A 21,554-nucleotide genomic window follows, 5' to 3' on the forward strand; every position below is an offset into this window, starting at 1 on the left:
TCAAAATGGTATCGAGAATCACATAACGGAATTGAAAGGCGATCGGGTTGACTATAGATGACACCTACCTACATATGTAGGTACCTACATGGAGGTAACACTCTTCCTACAGACAACTCATCGCCTATCCTTACGTACATACATATCTAGTCAATTATATTCTTGGACTCCCGACCCATCTTTATTTCCTTAACAATATCAATATCTTATATAGTTATCCCACATCTTTAAGAAGTGCAATAATTACCATCCCGTACTCCGTACACCCTTGAGAAAAACATCAAATCATCCGACTAGAGCAGCTTCGGACCAGCTTCGGGAAAATTTCCGATCCGACGACCTATCACCGCGATGCTCTAAGCCATGTTTCTTGGAAGACTTGGCGTTTTGGAGAGTCACAACTCCTCACACATTCCGGGGTTATGGTTGGTCAACGTGACGCCTGAGAGATAGTCGGATGAGGCAGTCGGCATTTCCTGTAGACTGTACCTAGGCTAGCTACCTTGTAAGTCATCCGGAGATCCCCACAAAACCAATGATATAGTCCGGGGTGGATTGATCCACAAGTCTGGGGAAATCTCTAAATCCTTCTGGGGGAGTCTCAAGTGCCATTGCCTCTAGACTTTAGAGGTCTGACACCTCGGCCTGTTAGAAACTATTATGATTGGACCTCCATAATAATACTTGCTTCTCCCACTGTCAGTTCCGGCTACTCAGGCAGCATTCCTGACTATTTGCCGTGTCAGACTAAGTACCCTTGCCTTGGCAACGGCAAATTGAGCTTGCAGCTGCTGAAAAAGCCGAACGTCACTATGGGACTGGATCCGATCCCCCACAACCCCAGATTCAACCTTTTTTCTTTTGATCGGGCTTCTGATTGAGCTATAAAATACCCGGCCGCCCCCTATGCTCCCGAGGTCTCCCTTGATCCCTGTTATCCGAGAACTGCTGACCGCCCCCTTATCTCGTCCAAGCTCAATCCACTGTCCGATACTCCGACATGACAGACACCGAGAGAGGCAGCACGCCCATCGGTGATGAAAAGGTCATGGCAGACCATAAAGAGGATATGATGGGAGAAGTCGCCCATGGCGCAGCAGAAAGGGGCCAACTTGCGACAGATGAACATGGCCAGTCCCTGGTAGAATTTGACAAGGCCGCCGAGTCACGATTGCGACTCAAGATTGATCTGTGTATTATCCCACCTGTTGCATTGATGTATCTCTTTTGTTTCATCGATCGAGCCAATGTTGGTGTGTGACTAGCCCCTCTTATCTTTTTTTCCCCCTCCAATTCAAGTGCTAACCAATTTATTTCCTGGGATAGGCAACGCTAAATTGGCTGGCTTCGACAAGGACCTTGGACTCGAAGGCTATGATTACAACGCCGTGCTCTCGATCTTCTTTATCGCATACATTGTCTTCGAAATCCCCAGCAATCTCATGTGCAAATGGGTCGGGCCTGGATGGTGGCTTCCGGGGATCACATTGGGATTTGGCATCTGTTCAGTCGCCTCGGCTTTTGTTAATGATATACATAGCGCATCTGGTGTCCGCTTCCTTTTGGGGTATGTGTCCTAGATTTTGGATGGTCGGCAATGCTAACAACTGTCTAGCGTGTTTGAGGCAGGAGTGCTGCCTGGAATTGCGTACTACCTTTCACGTTGGTATCGACAGAATGAACTTGTCTTCCGTCTATCATTGTATGTCGTCATGGCTCCTCTCGCTGGAGCGTTCGGTGGCCTCCTAGCCTCGGGTATCCTTATGCTCGATCATTTTGGTTCTCTTCGCACCTGGCGTATGATCTTCGCTATTGAAGGCATTGTCACGATCGGAATCGGTGTCCTCGGATTCTTCACGTTGACCGACCGACCTGCCACAGCCAAGTGGCTCTCCCAGGAAGAGAAGGATCTAGCCGTTGCCCGGGTCAAATCCGAACGTGTTGGCGTGACAGAGGTCCTCGACAAGCTTGATGTGGCCAAGACACTACGCGGTATCTTCAGCCCAGTAACACTAGTAACCGGTGTCATCTTCATGTTGAACAATATTACTGTTCAGGGTCTTGGATTCTTTGCGCCTACCATCGTCAAAACCATCTACCCCAATGCCTCTGTGGTGTCTCAGCAGCTGCACACGGTACCTCCTTATGTTGTGGGCGCATTTTTCACTTTGCTATTTCCCTACCTCAGCTGGCGATTCAATCATCGCCTTATATTCTTCGTGCTCAGCCCGCCGCTAATGGTGACTGGTAAGTCTCAACTCCTTGGGCGACCTCCCAAAATATAAGGATCGGAGCGTGCAACTGATCTCAGGCTAATCATTATGGGGGTTTATATAGGTTATATCATGTTCCTGGCTAGCGAAGACAGTATGGTACGATATGGGGCCACCTTTATTATCGCCTGTGGGGCCTTTGCCTTTGGCTCCCTATGTACTGCCCACGCATCGGCAAATGTGATCTCTGACACCGCGAGATCTTCGGCTATTGGAACCACGGTGATGTTCGGCAATGTTGGTGGGCTCATCAGCACCTGGTCATTCTTACCTTTTGATGGGCCCAACTACCCTATTGGTAATGGGCTGAACTTGGCAACTTCAAGCACCACTCTCCTTCTTGGTGCTGGTCTATGGGCTTATATCACATGGGACAACCGGCGCCGCGCGCGCATCGATGTCCACAGCGCCTTGGCGGGACTTTCTCAGCAACAGATTCAGGACATGGACTGGCGCAACCCTGGGTTCCGCTGGCGACCATAGCCGTGCTGTATAGCTCCACCAATCACTTTCGTCCTGTATCTTATTTTCCGATGTCATAGATTGACAACTCCGCACACTAGCCTTGGTCTCGAACATTCAATTGATCCATATCATCTTACAAATCTCCGATTCTCGGGCAAAGGTATAGGTCATCTTAGAAATTCATTTGCTTTACGGAGTAACGCACATAGAATTCTGAGATAGCGCGCTCTTTTGGCGTTGTTTTGTACCTACCCAGTATGGTTTTTCTCAATTACCACAGTACATGGTCGCTTAAAAGGAACGGATTTTGCGATGTGCTCCTGATTCCAAGTGATGCGCCCTGCAAGGAGCAAGACGATATTGCGACAATAACAAACGCCGAAGAACGGACCAAATCTTCTCAAGCTGTGCGAGTCATACTTCCTAAGATCGGGGGTTAGCAAAGTTTAATACTCAACCATGCCGTCAGGAAATTGCAGAACCCGAATATATGCCTAAATGACGAGCATCTCGGCAACGGTCTTCTCCGTGAAAACGCGAAATGGAGTGTTGGATCGGCTCATCAAAGCGCACCCCACGCCAAGTAGCGGTGCGTCTTCCCTTCCCAGACCGGAGAGTTTGTGGGCCATCAACCAATCAATGGCCTCACATCAGTCATGGGTGGGGCTTTCTCCGGTTTTTCGCCCCCCGCGATTGAAGAGGCTAACATCTCCCCTGGTGGACCTCTTGACTCCCTACAAGCCACGTACGGCACACACACGCATTTTTTTATTCGGACGTTGTCCGAAACTCACATTCAAGGTTTGGTGGAGGAAATGATACTCTTGGCAGTTCAGGTACTCCAGTACTATTGAACGGAAAGTCACAACCTGAGAATGAAGATACAATGAGAACAGAAGAAAAGAAGTGAGCTTCAACCCTGCAGTGCTCAAGTGAACGCACATTTGATTCCAAATTGCGACCATGTGGTCTGGGGAACTCGGCCATGCCCCGTAGAAAGACCGGCAGCTTCGTCAAATGAGAGTCAAGCGGGCCTTGGGCTCGAGACGCAAGCTCTCTTGGCGCGGTTCCCGGAGCCTTAGCCTCAGCCTATCCCGGTGCATGTTAAATCATGTGTATGTTCTATGTCTCACCGCGGCTCAGTTTGGCTATAGGGATTTCAGGGATTTCCTTAACCGGTCTCAATGGGATTTCTTCGGCTGAAATTTCCGTTCCCCCCTCACCCCCAGGTTTCCCCGCATGTACTCTGTAGTGAAAACCCGGATCCCATAGCTATAAAGGCCTGCTCTGGCTCATGTTTGTCTTTTGACTCTTCTCGTGCTACGCCCGGCTTTGCCTTTGATATTATCCCCGCATTCAACTACGTACTTGAGTGTTGCCCACCATGGCTGGCGGAGCGAAGAAACCAGTCAACATCTTCCGCCTCAAAGACCTGGGAGAGCCTAAAGAGGTCTTCAACTGGCGATTATGGTTTGCAGTCATCTCATTTGGCCTGATGGGCGCTGCCCGAGGTGTCGATGAGGGTTTGATCTCAGGCGCCTTCAATTCTAAAGACTTTCAACATTACATCAACTATGAGTCGTACAGCGAGGTGGAACAGACCAACATCAAGGGAAATGTCACTGCAATGGTCCAGATTGGATCTGTTGGAGGCGCTCTTTTGTGAGTTCCTCCTTGTTTTCCATATTATCGGATCTCCTATCGCTAACCCCGTTTGTTCTTATACAGTGCCTTTTTAGTTTGTGATCGCATCGGTCGTATCTGGGCAACTCGCCAACTCTGTGTCTTATGGATTTTGGGAATCGCAATCTTTATGGGTAACAGCGGCAGCTTGGGTGCTGTCTATGCCGGTCGCTTTATTGCCGGACTCGGCGTGGGCCAAACAGTTGTCGTTGGTCCTGTGTATCTTGCTGAAATTGTGAGTTCCTCGTTATCCAAGTCACATCTTACATCAACTAACAAACAGCAAAAGGCTCCCGCCTCTATCCGTGGACTCTGTACCTGTGTATTCACAGGCTTTGTCTATTTGGGTATTGTACTCGCATATTTCGCCAACTATGGCTGCGAGCTCAATCTTGGCGACAAAACTCATAACCGATGGGTATGTGTGATCCGCCCAAACCACTTACAGCTATTACCAATACTGACTCGAACATAGCTTGTTCCCACAAGTCTGCATATTATCTTTGCCGGTCTCATCTTCGTCCTCTCCTTCCTCCAGCACGAATCACCCCGTTATCTAGTCAAACGCGGCCAACTCGAAAAGGCCATCTCCACTCTCTCCAAAATCCGCGGCCTACCATCCGACGATGAGTACGTCGTACGCGAGATATCCATGATTCAAACGACACATGCAGCTGAGATGGAAGCTACAATGGGGTCCGGCGCAATGGGCGTGATCAAGGAAACCTTCCTGGTCCCATCGAACCTCTACCGAGTCTACCTCACATTCATGGCACAGATCCTTTCGCAATGGTCTGGTGCTGGTAGTATCACTGTCTACGCCCCTGACTTGTTCAAGTTGCTAGGCGTCACAGGCGAGAACGAATCACTGCTGGTCACTGCTGTGTTCGGAATCATAAAATTGATTGCTGCAATTCTCTGCGCTCTTTTCTTGGTCGATGTCATTGGACGCAAGCGAGCCCTCCTTATTGGAATTACCCTACAAGCAATCTCTATGGTCTACATCGCCGGCTTCTTGACATCCGTTCCCGCAATGGGCGTCGACGAGAACTACACACTACCAGCTGACAAGAAGGGCGCTAGCGAGGGAGCCATTGCAATGATCTACGTTTCTGGATTTGGATGGGCTCTGGGCTGGAACTCAATGCAGTATCTTCTGACTGCAGAGCTCTTCCCCCTGCGCATCCGTGCTCTTTGCACTTCTATGGCCATGACTCTCCACTTCGCCAATCAATATGGTAATGCGCGCGCAGTTCCCAATATGCTTCTTCCCGTCGCAACAGGTGGAATTGACCCCAAGGGTACTTTCTGGTGCTTTGCTGCTATTACCATCATCGGTGGTGTCTGGGTTTGGTTCAGTATTCCGGAGACGGCCGGTCGCTCGCTCGAGAGCATGGATCGTCTCTTTGCTTTGCCTTGGTACAAGATTGGCCTCTATGGTAACCGGGATGCCGATGAGCGTGACCAGGTTGTGGATGACAAAATGGAGATGGCGGTGCAGACGCACGGAGCGGCTCAACATATTGAGAGGCAGGATAGAGAGGGCCGGGCTTGATTGTCGCCCGGGTTGTTATTCTTTTTTTTTTTTTTTTTTTTTTATCATTTGGATATCTATAATGTCCATTTGCTGGTCATGAAAGAAGGGTTCTCCTTTTTGATTAATGAAATGATCATGATGAATAAACCCCTTTTGAATTATAATCTCCCGTTCTTGGCCTTTTACTGCCGCTGAAATACATCAATAAATAAGTGCATGTCCTTTTTTGTCGCCGAGATCTTTCTTTTGTTCCGTTACCTACGATTTTCCCAACATGAGGAATGACCAGTTGACAACCCATCCAGAGGGATGATGACAATTCTCGCCTTGAGCGCAGCCTTATCCCGAAACTTGTGCTATTATATTTGTCCTGTTCCTGTTGTCTATCGTCTCCCACCTACCGTCATGCGATTTATGCTTCAATTTTGAATGGCACACTTTGGACTCACAGTTTTTTTTTTTTTTTTTTTTCACACAGATCAACCTGCCTCATTTTCAACGGCCATCATTGTGGACCCTCTACTAAAAAGGACTTTTCTCCCTATATGAATGTTGAATGGTTGCTCACATGATCTCTATTACAGAAACATGCCGCAACCTCAAACCCAGAAGGTCAAAGTACAATAACAGTTAGACCCATTCTATATTCTTTCCCCTCCAGTATCGATCAATTCGCGTGACCAATAGTTACTCTTTGCAGTTTATGTAGACATTAAGAATAATCATCAGTAGGCATGAAAATACGCATTAGAATTCGATATGCTATCCAGTTAGCCTTTCCTTAGCTGTCCTCATTTCTTCAGTCCTTTTCCGATGCCCCGATGTTCTTAGGCAGTTGATTCCGGGTTGTGGCCAAAGTGTTGCTGCCGCGTAGAATTAGATCAAGAAGTTTCTTCTGTCAAGCAATGCGGCCATTTGGACTGGCCGGATCACGGTCTTCGACATTGTAATTGTCGTAAAACTTGCGCTTTTCGTCTTCGTCTGCAAACTGCTTGGGTTTTGCGAAGTCGGAGTCAGTTACCCGAGAATCTACGAATGGAACAGACTGTTCCAAAATAGAAGAACTTGCGGGCACGACTGTACTTTCCGGCGCGACGGGAGCACTTGCTGGGACAGTCGAAACAAATTGTTCCACATCAATCGGAATTTCTGGGTCTTCAAAGAAATGGCCTAAAGGGTCCTCCATATCAAAGGGTTCGAGTCTAACCCGAAGTACAAAGTTGGAGTTTGCTGGGTTGGACATGTACTCTCTGAAAATATTCCACGAGCCGCTCATTGCACTTTGGTCGTAGTTGAAGTCCTCCACGGCGTTGTGAAATGTCAGACTTAAATCCTGGAGGCTGAGCCCGAGTTGTCGGCAGCCCATGAAACGTCTGATCTTGTCTCTGAACTGGTAGCCGCTGATGCACAGACGTGGGTCCCATGGTAAGAGTTGGTCTCCTACGGGAATCTCTATTCCTCCCTTTTGAAATTGCATCTTGGATTGCCTCCTCGGTTTCTTCGTGTTGCGGAACCCAAGGTCTCCGAATCCAGTTTCTTGAAAGCAGAGAGAGCGAGAGAGTCTGCATTACTAGATTTGACATAGTCTAGAATTGCAGTACTATACCGATAGAAATCGATGATAGTAATTGTCTCAGCTGGCTTTTCAATGGCGTTGAGCTCGTTGTCTTTTACAACGATAAAACCGCTCAGTTCCGGGACATCACTAAGCTCTGATAACATAGTCTCCAGAGCGTGGTAGGGGGGAAGCTTTCCATTCAGGTCACAGACAGCTTTATAGCGAAGCTTCACAGCATGAATGAACTCTTCACTTGTTGTAAATTGACTCCGGGATAGCTTTTTGAAACTTCTCACAGCTGCTTTCAAAGCACCATGACCTTCACCCTTCATGTGTTTCTTTAACTCGGCAAGAAACTCGTCGGCGAATTCAATGGTAGATCCTCGAGCATTGATTTCCTGGACCAGGGTGTGATCCATACTGCTCGTCATCCATGTCTTCACTTGTAGAGAGAGGGTGTACCATGTCTCTCCATTTGGATCGTCGACAACGGGCCAGGGAATGTTGGTGTTGATCAGATTGTGAAGCTTATGACTTCGCAATATCTTTTCCACTTGGTCCACCCAGGTGTCAAAGTCGATACGCTCTTTAAGCGGTGGTGTGATTTTGTACAGGTTGAAGCTTCCTACTTCAGGTAGACCAACAGCTTGGTCTGCAACAACGACGTCTCGCTTGGCATACCAGTTTCGGTTTGGCTGCATGGCGGCAGGTTGGTTGGAGGATTCAGCCATCGTGGCTGATGAAAAATGATCAATGTAATGCAGTTCTCAACGTGAGATTCTACAACAAAGCTTCTTTGTCAAGAATAAAGAGATAGTACTCCGGTGAGATACTCTCTTTGTAAAAAGTGATAAAGAAGTGAGAGATAAATGAGAAATGCACTCCTCTTTTGACAAAGGGAATATGCAAATCAAACTGAGATATACTATCCAGTAGTATTCCCAAAAAAATGAGAGATATAGCCTTCAAAGCTACTCTCCTGGTGAAGCAAGATATAGCCTATTGACAGTGCTATTCTTGATGGCGACAACGAGGCTCCACCGCGGGGAGATGCTCGTGTAGTATCGTATGGTATGGATAGATCTATAAGATCTTTGATAAAGCAAAGGGGAAAAACGAGGGCGTCATAACCTGTTGAGGGCTACGATACTGGAGGACTAGTGAGATGAACTAGCATGGAGGGGAAAATCGGGAAGAAGATGCATGCTATGAATCTATGGAAAGCAGGCTGTATATGAAGCCTGTACTAACAAAGGAATGGCAAACTGACATATCAAACTGACAAAGCAAAGGCTCAGTCTGCACAAAGGGATAAAGACATAAAGACATGACCATGCATGTCAACAAAACCACCGCGTAATAACACCGTAGCAAGCGTTTCTTAGGACTTAAGTACTTTCAGACAGCTTCCATGAATGACATTATACCCTACGCGGTGGCCTATTTATATTGTGGCCACCCTATTAACACTTTGCATTTTAGGCCCCTTGGGTGTAGTATGTCTGAGGTCAACATATTGCACAGCTTATAAAGTACTTTTCAGTAATAGAGATCATGTGAACAACTATTCAACGTTTACCCGGGGGAAAAGTCCTTTTTTGTAGAGGGCGCTATGGTGACGGCTGTTCAAAAATGAGACAGGTTGGTCTTTGTGAAAAGCCATGAGTCCCGAAGTGTATCGTTCGAAAACTGAACCATAGAATGAATAAAGAAAGGGAATAGATAGTGCGAGAGGACAATCAAGTCACATTAGCTAATAAAATAGACTTGCCCAGGTGCTTAGAAATGAAATCAGGGAATGGCAAAGAATGATAAGAATGTCCTTAAACAGGTGAAGCGAGATCTCAGCGAAAGCAGTATAATCTCAAGAGTCCACAGGCACCAGCAAAACCTATTGCTCCATCTCGATAGCCTCATCAACGGTGGTGAGGACCTGGTCAATTCCGTCCGATCCCTCCTGTGTATGAGACTGGGCGGAACTCTCCTTGGAATGGGTAGGTGACATGATAGCCGCCTGGCGAAGGATATGAACGAGGATCCCGAGAGGCAGCTCGAATTTCGGTGGGTGCTCACCGACCATGTACCCTGACCACTAGTATATGTTAGTATCCTAGGTTTAAATGATTCGAAAAGAAAATCATAAAAAAAACTCACCTTGGAATCGTGAGAGATCTTGAGGAATGTGAACCCAACCCCGTCCGAGGCCATGCCGTAGACAGTACAATCTCTCTTGGTGAGCTTCTTACGCTCTCGGTGGATACAGCCTTCGAAACAGGTTAGCTTTTGATATATAATATATTAGGCATCGTTAGATACTCACCCATATACCCAAGGGCCTGGGCTACGCCGGCCCCGAGGTCAGTCTTTTTTGCCTCTACAACCAGCACGTTAAGGCATACAGCCTCGTTGTCGCCATACCAAAGCCCGTAATCAAGACGCGCGGACAGCATAACCTTTCGGTGGTTTAAGCGTACCGGGCCATGCTTATACAGTCTTTCTGTTTGGACATTGATTGGCTGGGCATAAGGGACGTGGGAGGAGGCGATACTGTGCGCGTGAAGTAGAAGGGCGTCGATAACCCAGCGGATACTTGCTTCGGTAGGGGGAGAGCTGCCAGAAGCCCTTTTGATAAGAGCTAGGGTCTCGACTATATTAAGTTAGCTCCATAATTCTTCTACTTCTTCTCTTAGGTTCCGTACCTAGGTGAGGGGGCAGTTGGACTGGAGAGATATGTTTCAGCTCGCTGTCCTTGTCATCGTCCTCAAGCTTCAGGACCTTCACCACTTCCTCTAGAGATAGTGATGATATCGGGATGGTCTTATACTGCTGGGAGGCCTCGTCGACCTCCTCGGCGGTCTTGCGCAGCTGAATCTCATCCACCTTGCGATCCAAATAATCCTTGACCACAAGCTTGAGTTTATCGAGCAATGAGACTTCCTCCCGAGCGGGACTCTCTACAGCCTTCTGTGTGGTAGCCTTGGACTTTGGCATTTCGTGGGGATATCAATTGCTGGAAGAGGAAACAGACTTGGTACCTAGGTACTGACACCAGTTGTTGGGAAAGTAAGAAGAATTTGACCATGATGTGAATTGAAAGTAAGGTTTGAGGTAAGCTGTGTTCCGTGTGCTGCGTTCCGTGTCTCTTCTAGGGTGCGGGTTATAGATCGGGGATTAGAAAAAAGTGCCCATGTAGGTACTCAAAAGGCATCATGACAACCTGATCTGGCAAAGCCAGAAGGGGAAAGGGAGAAAAGAAGGAAGAGATGAGATGGATTCTCTGATAGATGGAAGCTAGCTAATATAGCTACCTACCTACCTAGGTAGGTAGGTAGCAAACAGAGAGGCCTGACACCTAGGAAACCACCTGGGCACCTGCAGGCATCAGCCTGGATGACATAACACAACCACAACCTGGAACATTCCAACATTGGTTAGTATCCCCGACTTGCACAGTCCTGCGGTACCTTCCCAATCACTTCTATTTTAATTGAGACTTTGGGATTTACAGACCATGCTGATCCACCACTTGTTCGAATATCCATATCTTCCATATCGTTCAAGTATTCGTCCGGCAAATCGACCCGAATCAGAACACCCCTAGGCCGAAAGACATCCTCGTTCCATTGCGAGATATGTTGAGCAAGACGTTCACCGCGAGCTCCAGCCATTGCCGAAATTAGGTTCCGTTGTTCTTGTCGATTTCTTGTAAGACGGGCAACGAAAATCGCGGGGATAGCGCCCAGAATGCCAACCATCAGCCCGCCCACTGCCATTGTACCCAAGCCTCTGCCAAGCACGGTGGTCCACTGCTGACGAGAAAGCTTGGCTTCGTCGCAGAGTACTTGCGTGAATTCCGCCCAGTGGTTTTCAGAAACACCGTAATGATATAGTACATCTGGATAGTCGAATCCTGATGTGCAGGCACCGGATCTCCATGGTACTTGCAGGCCTCTGCTGAGAGCAGATGCAACAGCAAACCCGGGCTCGTCTTGCTCCGGTGGGAGGATCATGGAGTTCGCGGCCTTTTCATCAAGGAAGGAATTTAAATCCTCGGATGGGGAATATTCTGGTGGGGCATCGTGATGTCCGGGAGTGTTCATGGTTGGTGGAGTGGACTGTATAGATACAGCTAGCATTGCTTTCGATGGAGTTTAGAAAATCGCCGCTGGTTTTTCCACCAGAAAGATCTCTTGACGTTCAATGATTTTGCGACCTGTGAATGCCAAAAAGATAGGTCTCCGTTGCAAATACTTATACTTCTGCTTGATCTACATCCTCAGGCATCTCTTGTCCAATCAAGCTTTTGGCTGCTCAGGTATGATTTGGCCAGACATCGTGGCAGTGTCGAGACCTCTTTTTTTCGGGGCTCGGAGTCATCCCAAAGGTCTTTGAAATTCATGATGCCTTGTATAGGCCACAGTATTTTGCGTTTGAGGCACTTCTGAAGGCCCAATAGTATTTGGAGGCGTTACGAGAAGGGGTCCAGATCAGTCATTGAGTACGAAGATCAAGCCGAGATAGGCTATCAGCATTGATAAATCGGGCCAATTTGACCAAATAAAGTAACTGTCAGCTCCGAAACTTCGTATGTTGTTGTATACGTATACTCCGAGCTCCGCGTGAGTCACCCGGGAAAAGGGACGTGCACCAGCTAAGCTAACACTGACCTTGGGATCATCCCCAGGCATCATCTTTCTCCCAATTTCATCAAATCATGACGACGCGTTATAGAGTAGAATGTACGTCATATACACTTTATTCTCATTTTATCTCCGCTGACATCTCTTAGATGCCCTCAAGGTACGGCTATCTCCGCAAGGAAATGTGTACCCCTCACTGACCCCACAGGTGTATAGACCCATCGTCGGGATCAACTTGTAAGTCGTTACTACATCTAATGACAAAAAGAACATGCCTAACAATCTATAGATTGAATGGATAAAAGTACGTCGCTCAGTCGATGTCGTATGTCTTATTGGCCGATTCTAATCCATCTAGGGTCTACTGGCCGTCCCCTTTGTCCTGCATTCCCAGCCCACCGCAATCTACAAGGAAAATGGCGAGGTGCTGAAGACAGTCGCGGCCGACACGCACGTTCGCTATGCAGAGATTATGCGTGATGTAGAGAATTTGGTGCTTGATCACAGTAAGTGGGATTAGTAGAGATCAAGAAATAGGGGAAGATTCCTAACTCTTGAAGTCCAACACCACGAACGCAATGCTCCCGGCAAATCGAAATTGAACCTGCTCGTGCCGTCCGTCGGCACATTTTTCACCAGGCTATATCTGGAAGATGCATTCAAATATCAAGACCAGCAGCGATTCATCAGCCGACGACGCTTCGTCGCCCCTTCATTCAACGATATCCGACTCATCTTGAACTCCGCCCAGGTGATAGGCCTTGTCCGCTCCAGCGATGTCAAACTAGTCACATTCGACGGAGATGTAACACTCTATGACGACGGCGCCTGTCTCACATCCGACAACCTCGTCATCCCGCGGATTCTGCGACTCCTCGAACAGGACCGCAAGGTCGGCATTGTGACAGCGGCCGGGTACACCGACGCGCCAAAGTATTACGAGCGCCTCCATGGCCTGCTCGATGCTATGCACAATTCAACTACTCTCACCGCCGATCAGAAACAAGGGCTGATTGTCATGGGCGGCGAGAGCAATTTCTTGTTCCGCTTCGACCCGACCTCGGACGCCCGACTCGCCTATGTACCGCGGAGCGAATGGTTGCTAGATGAGATGCAGTGCTGGAGTGAGGATGATATCACCCAGCTTCTTGATATTGCCGAGTCGGCTCTGCGTGCGTGTGTTGATAATCTCAATCTGCCTGCGGCTATTCTGCGCAAGGATCGTGCGGTTGGTGTCTACCCGGTAAACGGTGTGCGAATCAGTCGGGAGCAGTTGGAAGAAACTGTGTTAGTGGTGCAGAATACCGTCCAACGTTCGGCTGTGGGGGCAAGATTGCCATTCTGTGCTTTCAACGGTGGGAATGATGTCTTCGTGGACATTGGCGACAAATCATGGGGTGTGCGCGCCTGTCAGCGCTACTTCGGTGGCATCGACCCATCCAAAACACTGCATGTTGGCGACCAGTTCTTGTCGGCTGGGGCCAATGACTTCAAGGTGGGGAAATTATGAAACTATCCTTTTGGCTACCGGTCAGACTAATTCTTTTTCTGACTAGGCCCGCCTTGCATCCACAACCGCGTGGATTGCAAGCCCCGCTGAGACAGTGGACCTCCTCGATGAGCTGGAGAAGACGGTAAACCCGTAGTCATTGAACTCTACATGGAATAATGCATCTGTCCGGGGCTCGTATTTCAGTATCAGGGTTACTGGTACACCTTCAGCGATTCTATACTGCTGTCTTTGGATTACTTCTTTCATACTCACAATAGCAGTCACCTGTAGCGTTCTTGGTTCATTTGAAATGATTTGGAGGTTGAAATTGATGGTTCTATCTACAACGCACTCTATGGTGTAGATCAGACTCTTCCAGAGAAGTAGAAACCCATCAAACAAGAAAACACAATCGCCCAAACTCCCAGGCATAAATGTCACGTAAACCATCCTTGGGTCTGGAGGACTTATTGCATAGCATCGTACAAAGCGTAACGGACGTTCAGTACGATCGCCCTCAACATCAGAAGTTAGCGGATGGTCCGCCGGCCAGTATTTTGGAAGAAACATTCAAGAATATCCCGGGTCATTGGCATGGATTGCATGGTTGGTTGGAAAGAAGTTGAAGTCCTTGGGTAGGAATCCTCTTCATGGGGAACTGGGAACCGACGGGACGGATCGGACTGTTGAAGGATCTGAAAAATAAGAAACAGGGGCAATTGTTAACATTCGTACTCAGCAGAGTGCCATAAATGATCACTGCATGGAGAAGCCAACCCTCCAAAGGCCAAACGAGCCAAAAGAGCAGCGATGAAACGAGTTGGATAGGGGAGAGCAAACAAGCAGGGTCACGGTTCGGTTTACGTACTCTCATAGGACCAGCTCGAGTTGTTAGCGTGGCTGCGTCCAGACAGGACGTTCACGACGTCCTGCAGTTCAAGCCAGAACTCGGACTTGGGGCGACGGCGCGCCCAATCAGTCTCGGTAGCTTCCAGACCAGACTCACCACCCATGGGGGAGAATAGCACACGTGAGCCTTTGACGCCAATCACGGCACTGGAGGTAGGATCCGCGGCAATTTCATCACCACTCTTGCCGGCATATCCTTCGATGTGCTGCATGCACCTGATGGCCATACGCAAAGCACGAACACGATCCATTGGCGAAGGCTTTCCACCTTGCTGGAAGTGACCGGGAACAGCGGCGCGAGACTCGAAGCGGCCCTTTGCCTCTTCCTTGATCATGTCGGCGATCACCTGGGTAGTGTATGTGCCGGACGCACATTCGTTACGCAGAATGATCTTGCCTGCACGGTTAGCTCCTTTGTCGCGGATGAAGTTCTCACGCAGGAAGTCGATATCGCGCGAGAGCATCTTGATATCAACACCCTCTTCAGGAATGTACACAGCCACGGCACCCACGGCGAGGCCAGCTGTGGTTGCGATGTATCCAGATTTGCCACCTTGGGTCTCAATCACGAACACTCGGCGGCGAGAAGAGGAGGCAGATTGACGAATGGCATCACAGAAGTCGATCAGGGTGTTCAGGCAGGTGTCACTGCCCAAGGAATATTCAGTGCCCGGGACGTTATTGGAAATAGTAGCTGGGAGCACGATGAGCGGAATCTTGAACGCATCATACTGCGCACGAGCCTGGCGCAGCTCGCTGACGGCTGTGAAAGCCTCGAAACCACCAACAACAAACAGGGCATCAAACTTGTACAGCTCAAAGCATTTGGCGGTTTCCGCCATATCAGCTGAGGGCAGGCTACGGTTAGTTCCAATGTCTGAACCACCCTCGTTGACCCAGCTATCAGCTTCCAGCCAAGTGACCTCGCGGACTGAGCTGACTGGCTTATCGTTGTGGTGACGGCACAATCCGGGGAAACCGTTATGAATAGCCAGCGGGGTGTGGCCACGGGTTAGGCAGTATGCAACGGCGGCACGGGTTGCTTGGTTCATACCACCAGCTGGGGCACCGACGTGAATAATAGCGATTCGCATTCTCTGTAAAACAGTAAGCATCTGGAAGATCTAGGGACTCCGATTGGCCCGGATGGGCTGTGGAATTAGGTGCATACCTTGCCTTCCGGAAGAACCATCTTCGGGTCATCCTGGGTCGCGGTGGTCAAATATGCGTTGTAGTACTCCCTGAATTCAGGATCCCGGAGCGTCATGGCCTCGTCGAATTCCTTTTTGTCGATCTTCGCCGTCACATCTTTTGTTGCTTGAACTGCTTCCATCAGAGGGGTGCGCATGATCTTGTTCTCGCGGATGGTGATAACTGGTGAAGGAGACTCAGGTGACATTTCTAGCACAGCACGAACGGCCTCCACACCCTGGAGAGTCGACAGCCAGCGGTCATAAGCGCATGCCGCGCCACCTCGTTGGGTGTGGCCTAGAATCGTGACTCGGGTGTCCAATCCCAGACGATCTGTGAGAATATCCTTGATTTTCGAGCTCGAGACCTTGTTCAATTGGCGATCCTGGGCTCCCTCGGCGACAATAACGATCGTACGGCGCTTTCCGCGTTCGGTTCGGTTCTGTCAAACCCCAAAAAGTCAGCAAAAAGAAGACATTGAACAATGCTGGAGTGATTCCCACCTTGGTGATTACGGAGCACATATCATCCTCCCAACCGTCCCTAGGGGGCATTTCAGGAAGGAACATCCAGTCCGCACCAGTACTGATGGCGGACATTAAGGCAAGCCATCCACAGTGCCGGCCCATGACCTCAATGACGAAACCACGCTGATGGGAGAAAGCAGTATCAAAGACATCGTCGACGGCATCACAGATACGGGTCAAGGACGAGTAACAACCGATAGTGGCATCTGTCCCAGACATATCGTTGTCAATCGACCCAACAAGGCCTACAATGTTCAACACCTTGTAGGGTTCCACCTGCTCAGGGGACAACTCCCCCGAGGCAATGAGGTCTGCCAACAGGCCGGGCCACTCGGCACGGAAGACATCGGCACCAGTCAAACTGCCGTCACCACCACAGACGACTAGAGCATCGATACCTCTAAGGACCATGTTCTTCGCTGCCTTCATACGGCCAACACGCTCACGGAATGCCAAGCTGCGGGCAGAACCGATCAGGGTGCCACCGCGGGACAACCAGCCGCGTACATCCTCCCAGTGCAGCTGGCGGATCATGTTGCCGCCATTGACCAGCCCTTCGTATCCTTCGAAAATGGCGTAGGCTTCGCAGTCGCAGTGAATTGCCATACGGACAACAGCCCGCACGGCACCGTTCATACCGGGAGCATCTCCACCAGAGGTGAGGACACCAATGCGGCGTCTCTTAGCCGGCTGAGCGGCGATTTTTGTGGGCTCCATATCGAATTGAGGGGTTCGACCTGAAGTACAGGTCGATAATCGAAGAAAGAAACGTGAAGTGATAGGGAGAAGAAAACAAGTTCAAAAAAAAAAGAAGCCGATAAGCGTTGTAAAGCTCCAGTTATGAGTTGGTGGGGTGTGGAGGGGTCAAACCCAATCCGGTGAGAGAAATTGGGCAGAAGGGTGGGTGCTTTGCGTCACAGACGAAACAAGTTGAAGCTAAAGTATCAGGTTGGGTTTTAAGAAACAGAGGCAATTGTTGAGAAATTGGTCAATTGAACTGGATAGGTCGAAACTATTTGTATATATATGTATATAATTTCCCCCAAGATTCAAGTGGTATGACTTTTTCCAATACCTTTTTAGTACCTGCGTTCCCTTACAATTTGGCTGCACGACGCATGTCACCGCTTGGTCTGTTTGGGTTTAGTGCAGGCGGTGAGGGGTATGTGTGACGTCACTCATCCGGTATTCGATTTTGTTTGCTTTGTTTGGTTTGGCCATGACATCTTCTCCTTGAGAGTTGATGTTATTTCTCATCCTATAGTCATCAGCATCATATCCATCATTATGCTGGTTCACTATGCCTTAACTCTACACCAATTATCATTGGTGTAACAACTGACCACCCATAGGACCCTTGGCAAACATGGCCTGACGGGCTCATTCATTCCCACAACCTCGTGTGTATGAGAATAGCACCAAAGGAGCGATGCCACGCATATTGTTACACGCTCCCTCGTACTGTTCCTCTTGTGGTACTTGATACCTTGCTGGGCACCCTCTGACCGGTAGAAGAGTGCTCCATCAGTTGCAGGACTTTTGCATTGCCACTTACATGTGTCCACACAACATAGGGCCTGTGGCCACGTTTTTGATGCTGACACGTGCCTGCAGCTCCTTCTCTAATCCTTGTTCGAAAGTTGTCCACAGACCCCTTCGACTCCGCATACGAGGTACAAACTTCAGTGACAGGTCTAAGCACCACAGTCATGGTACAAATGATCTTACCATCATCAGATACATGGGCAACAGCAGAATTAAGACACTGTCGTTATGCTGTTTTGGTTGCTATGAGTCAATATGCATAGTATTCTAGGTGAAAACATTTCTGCAATTGGGAATGCCCTTAGATCTTTACTACCAAAGTGTATAGATTGCTCAGCTGGTGTCCTCTCATGACCAGCATTATTTAGCTGTTGCGTTGTCAGCTGCGGCTTGGAACTTGATGATAAGATTGGCTTACCTTGAGCATGAGTGGCTACCCTCTGACTCTGGATCTTTGCATCCGCTCGAGCAGAGCTTGGGGTGTCCAACGTCGCCCGGGTTCTTGCAGTGGAATAGAACATTCTTAATATCCTCATTTTCTAGATCCGAACCCTTCAAAACATCTTTCAGATCGGCTTCGGTGAAGCCTAACATCTCTTTGATTAGTTTGACACAGCGATACCTGACAGTGAACAATTTACCTTTGTCTTTGATCAGGACATCGGAGCAATAATCAAAGCTAGGAGTGCACGTCTTCTCGGCGAGACCAGTTGTGGCCAATGCAGAAACTGTAAGGAAGATGGAAGAGAGCTTCATTGTGAGGCAAATGAAATATTCAAGGTACACGGAAACGATGAAGGTGCAAAGAAAAACGGAAAAGATTGGAACTATTATAGCAAGGTCATCCCTAGAGATCGAAGATCCATGAAACAAGCCTTTCACATTTCTAGGCCCAAGTTCTTAGGTACGTAGTTGGTATGGAATGTCATCGGGAATGCAGTTACGCCATTTGCATGCCTCAAACATGGAGTCCGACAAGATTCTTGGATTTATCGTATGGAACCACCCGGGCTTTTCTAGTGGTGCCCCGACATTGTGGTATTATTAATATGCCATATGGAAGCCCTGTAGCTTTTGTTCGTCGTCATCTATAAAGTGGCAAGGAGGGTATCAAAATGGGAAGATTGATAAAGCTCAAAATCACAAAGCTTGACGCCGAGAATGCCATGCAGGCCTCGGTAATAGACGTCCGGCACCTCTCCTGAGACCTCTGTGTCTCCTAAAATGTCTTTCTCCATTGTGACCCCTCCTATCTATGTCTTCACGGAATCCACTCAGTCCAAAACAGACTTCTCCTTCATTCACTTACAACGGACGCTTGGCGCCTTCAATATGTGAATCCAGAAGGGAAGTAGTGGACTCTGTTGCTAACTTACCTTAAAAGACATTGGTCGCTAGTTATGAGACCATTCGTTCACTACCAACCTTGTACATGCACGTTATATAGAGTCCCAGGAAATATTAAATGGTTTTTGACCACAATTCGTATGTTATATTAATGTAGTGTTTACATGTAGAGGGTATCATTGCGATATCTCATATTGAGACACCAGAGGACAACTCCAGGGCTTGGAATTCACTCTATTCCCACTCGGGCAGTTCGATCCTTTAGGATAAGATAAACCCCGCACGATGCCTACATCCATATATATGTCCATGGGTACCAGCTCCCATTTTCTGAAAACCAAAGTGGACTCATTTAGATCTGATTAAAATATCAATTGCAGGTCATAAATTCACTATTACCCCCTGACTATCGTACTCTTGGGCTTTTCACATCCTTCGCCATGGCGCCGAATGATTCAGGTAACACGATCGACCCCCATTCCTTAAGTTGACTCTGCATATGAATGGAAGATTAACACTGTCTAGTGTTGAGCCTCGTCACGGCTGACCCAGGCCTGCCGCGACCCAATCCCACCGAGTCCTACTGGCAGCATATTCCACATGCTCTCGCCGACGTGCAATCCTCAAAGTTGCCAACTGACCGGGATTTTGCGATCATTGGGTCGGGTATCACGGGTCTATCGGTAGCTAGAACCCTCTTGGAACGCCACCCAACTGCCACAGTAACGGTTTTGGAAGCCCGTACACTCTGTTCCGGTGCGACTGGGCGCAATGGTGGACAGATGGCTGCGAATGCCGGAGAGCAGTATATGCATCTTGCAGAGACTCATGGGGTTGAAACGGCCGGCAAGATTGTGGATTTCACATTTCGTAACTTGGAGAAGATGCAGGAATTGATTGAAGAGTATGATGCCGTCGAGTTGAGTGAGATGCAACGTCTGCGGAAGCTGCGAGTCTTCTTGACCCAGGGCAAGTTTGACGATTTCAAGAAAAGTATTGCGCGCTTGGAAATGGATCACCCTTCTAAGAAGGGGCTGTATACAATTTTGGATGCGGATGCTGTGCTCAAGGTGAGTCTTGTCACCCATGTGGTCATAGAGTGTCATTCTGATCTTTTCCTTTTTAGAAGTATGGAATTCATGGAGCATCTGGAGGAGCCCTGCTTCCTGCTGGAACAGTCTGGCCATATCGTCTTGTCACTAAAGTATTCGCAGCACTCTCGGAAAGATATCCAGGTCGCCTGACAATCGAGACGGATACACCGGTTGAGTCCATTGAGCACAGTTCGATACTTGCCTCGCTAATCACGAGTATTTATCCGTATACACTGCGCACTTCTCGCGGTCCACTACGAGCACGGACTGTAGTTCATTGCACCAATGGGTACAGCGGGCATCTCCTTCCTCGCCTACGAGGGCTTGTCCATCCTTTCAAAGGCACAATGACAGTTCAAGATCCACATAGTGCTATGTCAAACCAAGGCACTGCTGTATCATGGGGCTTCCATTACCCTCCATCCTATGATCACGATACCCAACGTCTTGGGTATGGACTGTACTACCTTGGACAGAGCGCAAAAACTGGCTATTTCTACTTCGGCGGCGAGCATGCGCGTCTTGACGAGTCAATATCTGCAGATGACAGCTTCGTGGCGGACCACTCCGTTAAACACTTGGAAGCCGTGCTCCCACGATTCTTTGGCAAAAATGGCATATCCGATTGGCGTCTGGTCAGTTCATGGAGCGGAATTATGGGTTATTCCTCTGATGGTTTGCCGATGGTCGGACGGTTATCAACGACGCTGACAGGCCGGGAAGGTGACGGCGAATGGATTGCTGCTGCGTTCAATGGATATGGTATGGCGAACAGCCTGATGAGTGGTGAGGCGTTGGCTTTGATGATTCTAGGTGAGGATGTCAGTGATTGGCTCCCAGTTGCATATGGACTAGGCGAAAAAAGACTCCGAGAGACGCTCACAGTCCCAGGAACTGTCAATGCACTAAACTCGAAGCTATGATATGAGCACGCTAGGCCTCGATATGTAAATGATTCAAATGAAAGTGCATTTCAATTCAGCCCTTATTAGCCATTATTTGTACAGGGTATTCAAGTATTTTGTCTATCATTGATGTTTGGGGAAATAGATGGGGAAGAAAAATTTTCGCATAGACCCCACTACTTTACCTCACGAGCGAGCCATCACGACTTTTTGCTTCAGGCAAAAAATAATACTCGAGAACAAAAAGACATGGACTCGCGGGGAATCGAACCCCGGACCACTCCCATGCTAAGGGAGTATTATACCACTAAACCACAAGCCCTGTTATTGAAGATCGGGGGGCGAGTATCGGCTTAAGGCGGGCAGGGGTGGAGTGGTTCGGCCCGAT

At 48.6% G+C, this 21,554-nt stretch overlaps 8 protein-coding genes across 8 annotated transcripts; 4 read left to right on the top strand and 4 right to left on the bottom strand.

Annotated features, from left to right (window-relative positions):
- Positions 1 to 1,000: 1,000 nt before the first annotated feature.
- N7525_001247 (putative MFS transporter) lies at positions 1,001 to 2,756 on the top strand (the record flags this gene model as incomplete). The annotated part of the gene is made up of 4 exons (XM_002558117.1): positions 1,001 to 1,253; positions 1,327 to 1,567; positions 1,616 to 2,247; positions 2,338 to 2,756. The coding sequence occupies 4 exons, from the start codon at positions 1,001 to 1,003 to the stop codon at positions 2,754 to 2,756; spliced, it is 1,545 nt and encodes a 514-aa protein (XP_002558163.1).
- Positions 2,757 to 4,122: 1,366 nt separating this feature from the next.
- On the top strand, positions 4,123 to 5,976 carry N7525_001248 (putative MFS quinate transporter; the record flags this gene model as incomplete). Its single annotated transcript, XM_002558116.1, has 4 exons — positions 4,123 to 4,400; positions 4,467 to 4,656; positions 4,711 to 4,839; positions 4,897 to 5,976. The coding sequence occupies 4 exons, from the start codon at positions 4,123 to 4,125 to the stop codon at positions 5,974 to 5,976; spliced, it is 1,677 nt and encodes a 558-aa protein (XP_002558162.1).
- Positions 5,977 to 6,856: 880 nt separating this feature from the next.
- Positions 6,857 to 7,435, bottom strand: N7525_001249 (uncharacterized protein; the record flags this gene model as incomplete). Its single annotated transcript, XM_061211824.1, has 1 exon — positions 6,857 to 7,435. One exon carries the CDS (start codon positions 7,433 to 7,435, stop codon positions 6,857 to 6,859), a length of 579 nt encoding a protein of 192 aa, XP_061071050.1.
- Positions 7,436 to 9,407: 1,972 nt separating this feature from the next.
- On the bottom strand, positions 9,408 to 11,616 carry N7525_001250 (uncharacterized protein; the record flags this gene model as incomplete). The annotated part of the gene is made up of 5 exons (XM_061211825.1): positions 9,408 to 9,608; positions 9,671 to 9,780; positions 9,837 to 10,163; positions 10,216 to 10,498; positions 10,981 to 11,616. 5 exons carry the CDS (start codon positions 11,614 to 11,616, stop codon positions 9,408 to 9,410), a joined length of 1,557 nt encoding a protein of 518 aa, XP_061071051.1.
- Positions 11,617 to 12,230: 614 nt separating this feature from the next.
- On the top strand, positions 12,231 to 13,802 carry isn1 (IMP 5'-nucleotidase ISN1; the record flags this gene model as incomplete). Its single annotated transcript, XM_061211826.1, has 7 exons — positions 12,231 to 12,255; positions 12,306 to 12,316; positions 12,373 to 12,393; positions 12,446 to 12,460; positions 12,515 to 12,662; positions 12,717 to 13,651; positions 13,713 to 13,802. 7 exons carry the CDS (start codon positions 12,231 to 12,233, stop codon positions 13,800 to 13,802), a joined length of 1,245 nt encoding a protein of 414 aa, XP_061071052.1.
- A 706-nt stretch (positions 13,803 to 14,508) lies between these two features.
- N7525_001252 (ATP-dependent 6-phosphofructokinase) lies at positions 14,509 to 16,992 on the bottom strand (the record flags this gene model as incomplete). Its single annotated transcript, XM_002558112.2, has 3 exons — positions 14,509 to 15,654; positions 15,729 to 16,190; positions 16,252 to 16,992. The coding sequence occupies 3 exons, from the start codon at positions 16,990 to 16,992 to the stop codon at positions 14,509 to 14,511; spliced, it is 2,349 nt and encodes a 782-aa protein (XP_002558158.1).
- Positions 16,993 to 18,184: 1,192 nt separating this feature from the next.
- Positions 18,185 to 18,576, bottom strand: N7525_001253 (uncharacterized protein; the record flags this gene model as incomplete). Its single annotated transcript, XM_061211827.1, has 2 exons — positions 18,185 to 18,188; positions 18,239 to 18,576. 2 exons carry the CDS (start codon positions 18,574 to 18,576, stop codon positions 18,185 to 18,187), a joined length of 342 nt encoding a protein of 113 aa, XP_061071053.1.
- A 1,031-nt stretch (positions 18,577 to 19,607) lies between these two features.
- On the top strand, positions 19,608 to 21,184 carry N7525_001254 (NAD(P)/FAD-dependent oxidoreductase; the record flags this gene model as incomplete). Its single annotated transcript, XM_002558110.2, has 3 exons — positions 19,608 to 19,626; positions 19,693 to 20,237; positions 20,294 to 21,184. 3 exons carry the CDS (start codon positions 19,608 to 19,610, stop codon positions 21,182 to 21,184), a joined length of 1,455 nt encoding a protein of 484 aa, XP_002558156.2.
- Between the last annotated feature and the right edge of the window lie 370 nt (positions 21,185 to 21,554).

The sequence above is a fragment of the Penicillium rubens genome, assembly GCF_028828025.1.
Source record: "Penicillium rubens strain IBT 27055 chromosome Unknown utg000001l_segment0_segment0, whole genome shotgun sequence".
Taxonomy (NCBI): domain Eukaryota; kingdom Fungi; phylum Ascomycota; class Eurotiomycetes; order Eurotiales; family Aspergillaceae; genus Penicillium; species Penicillium rubens.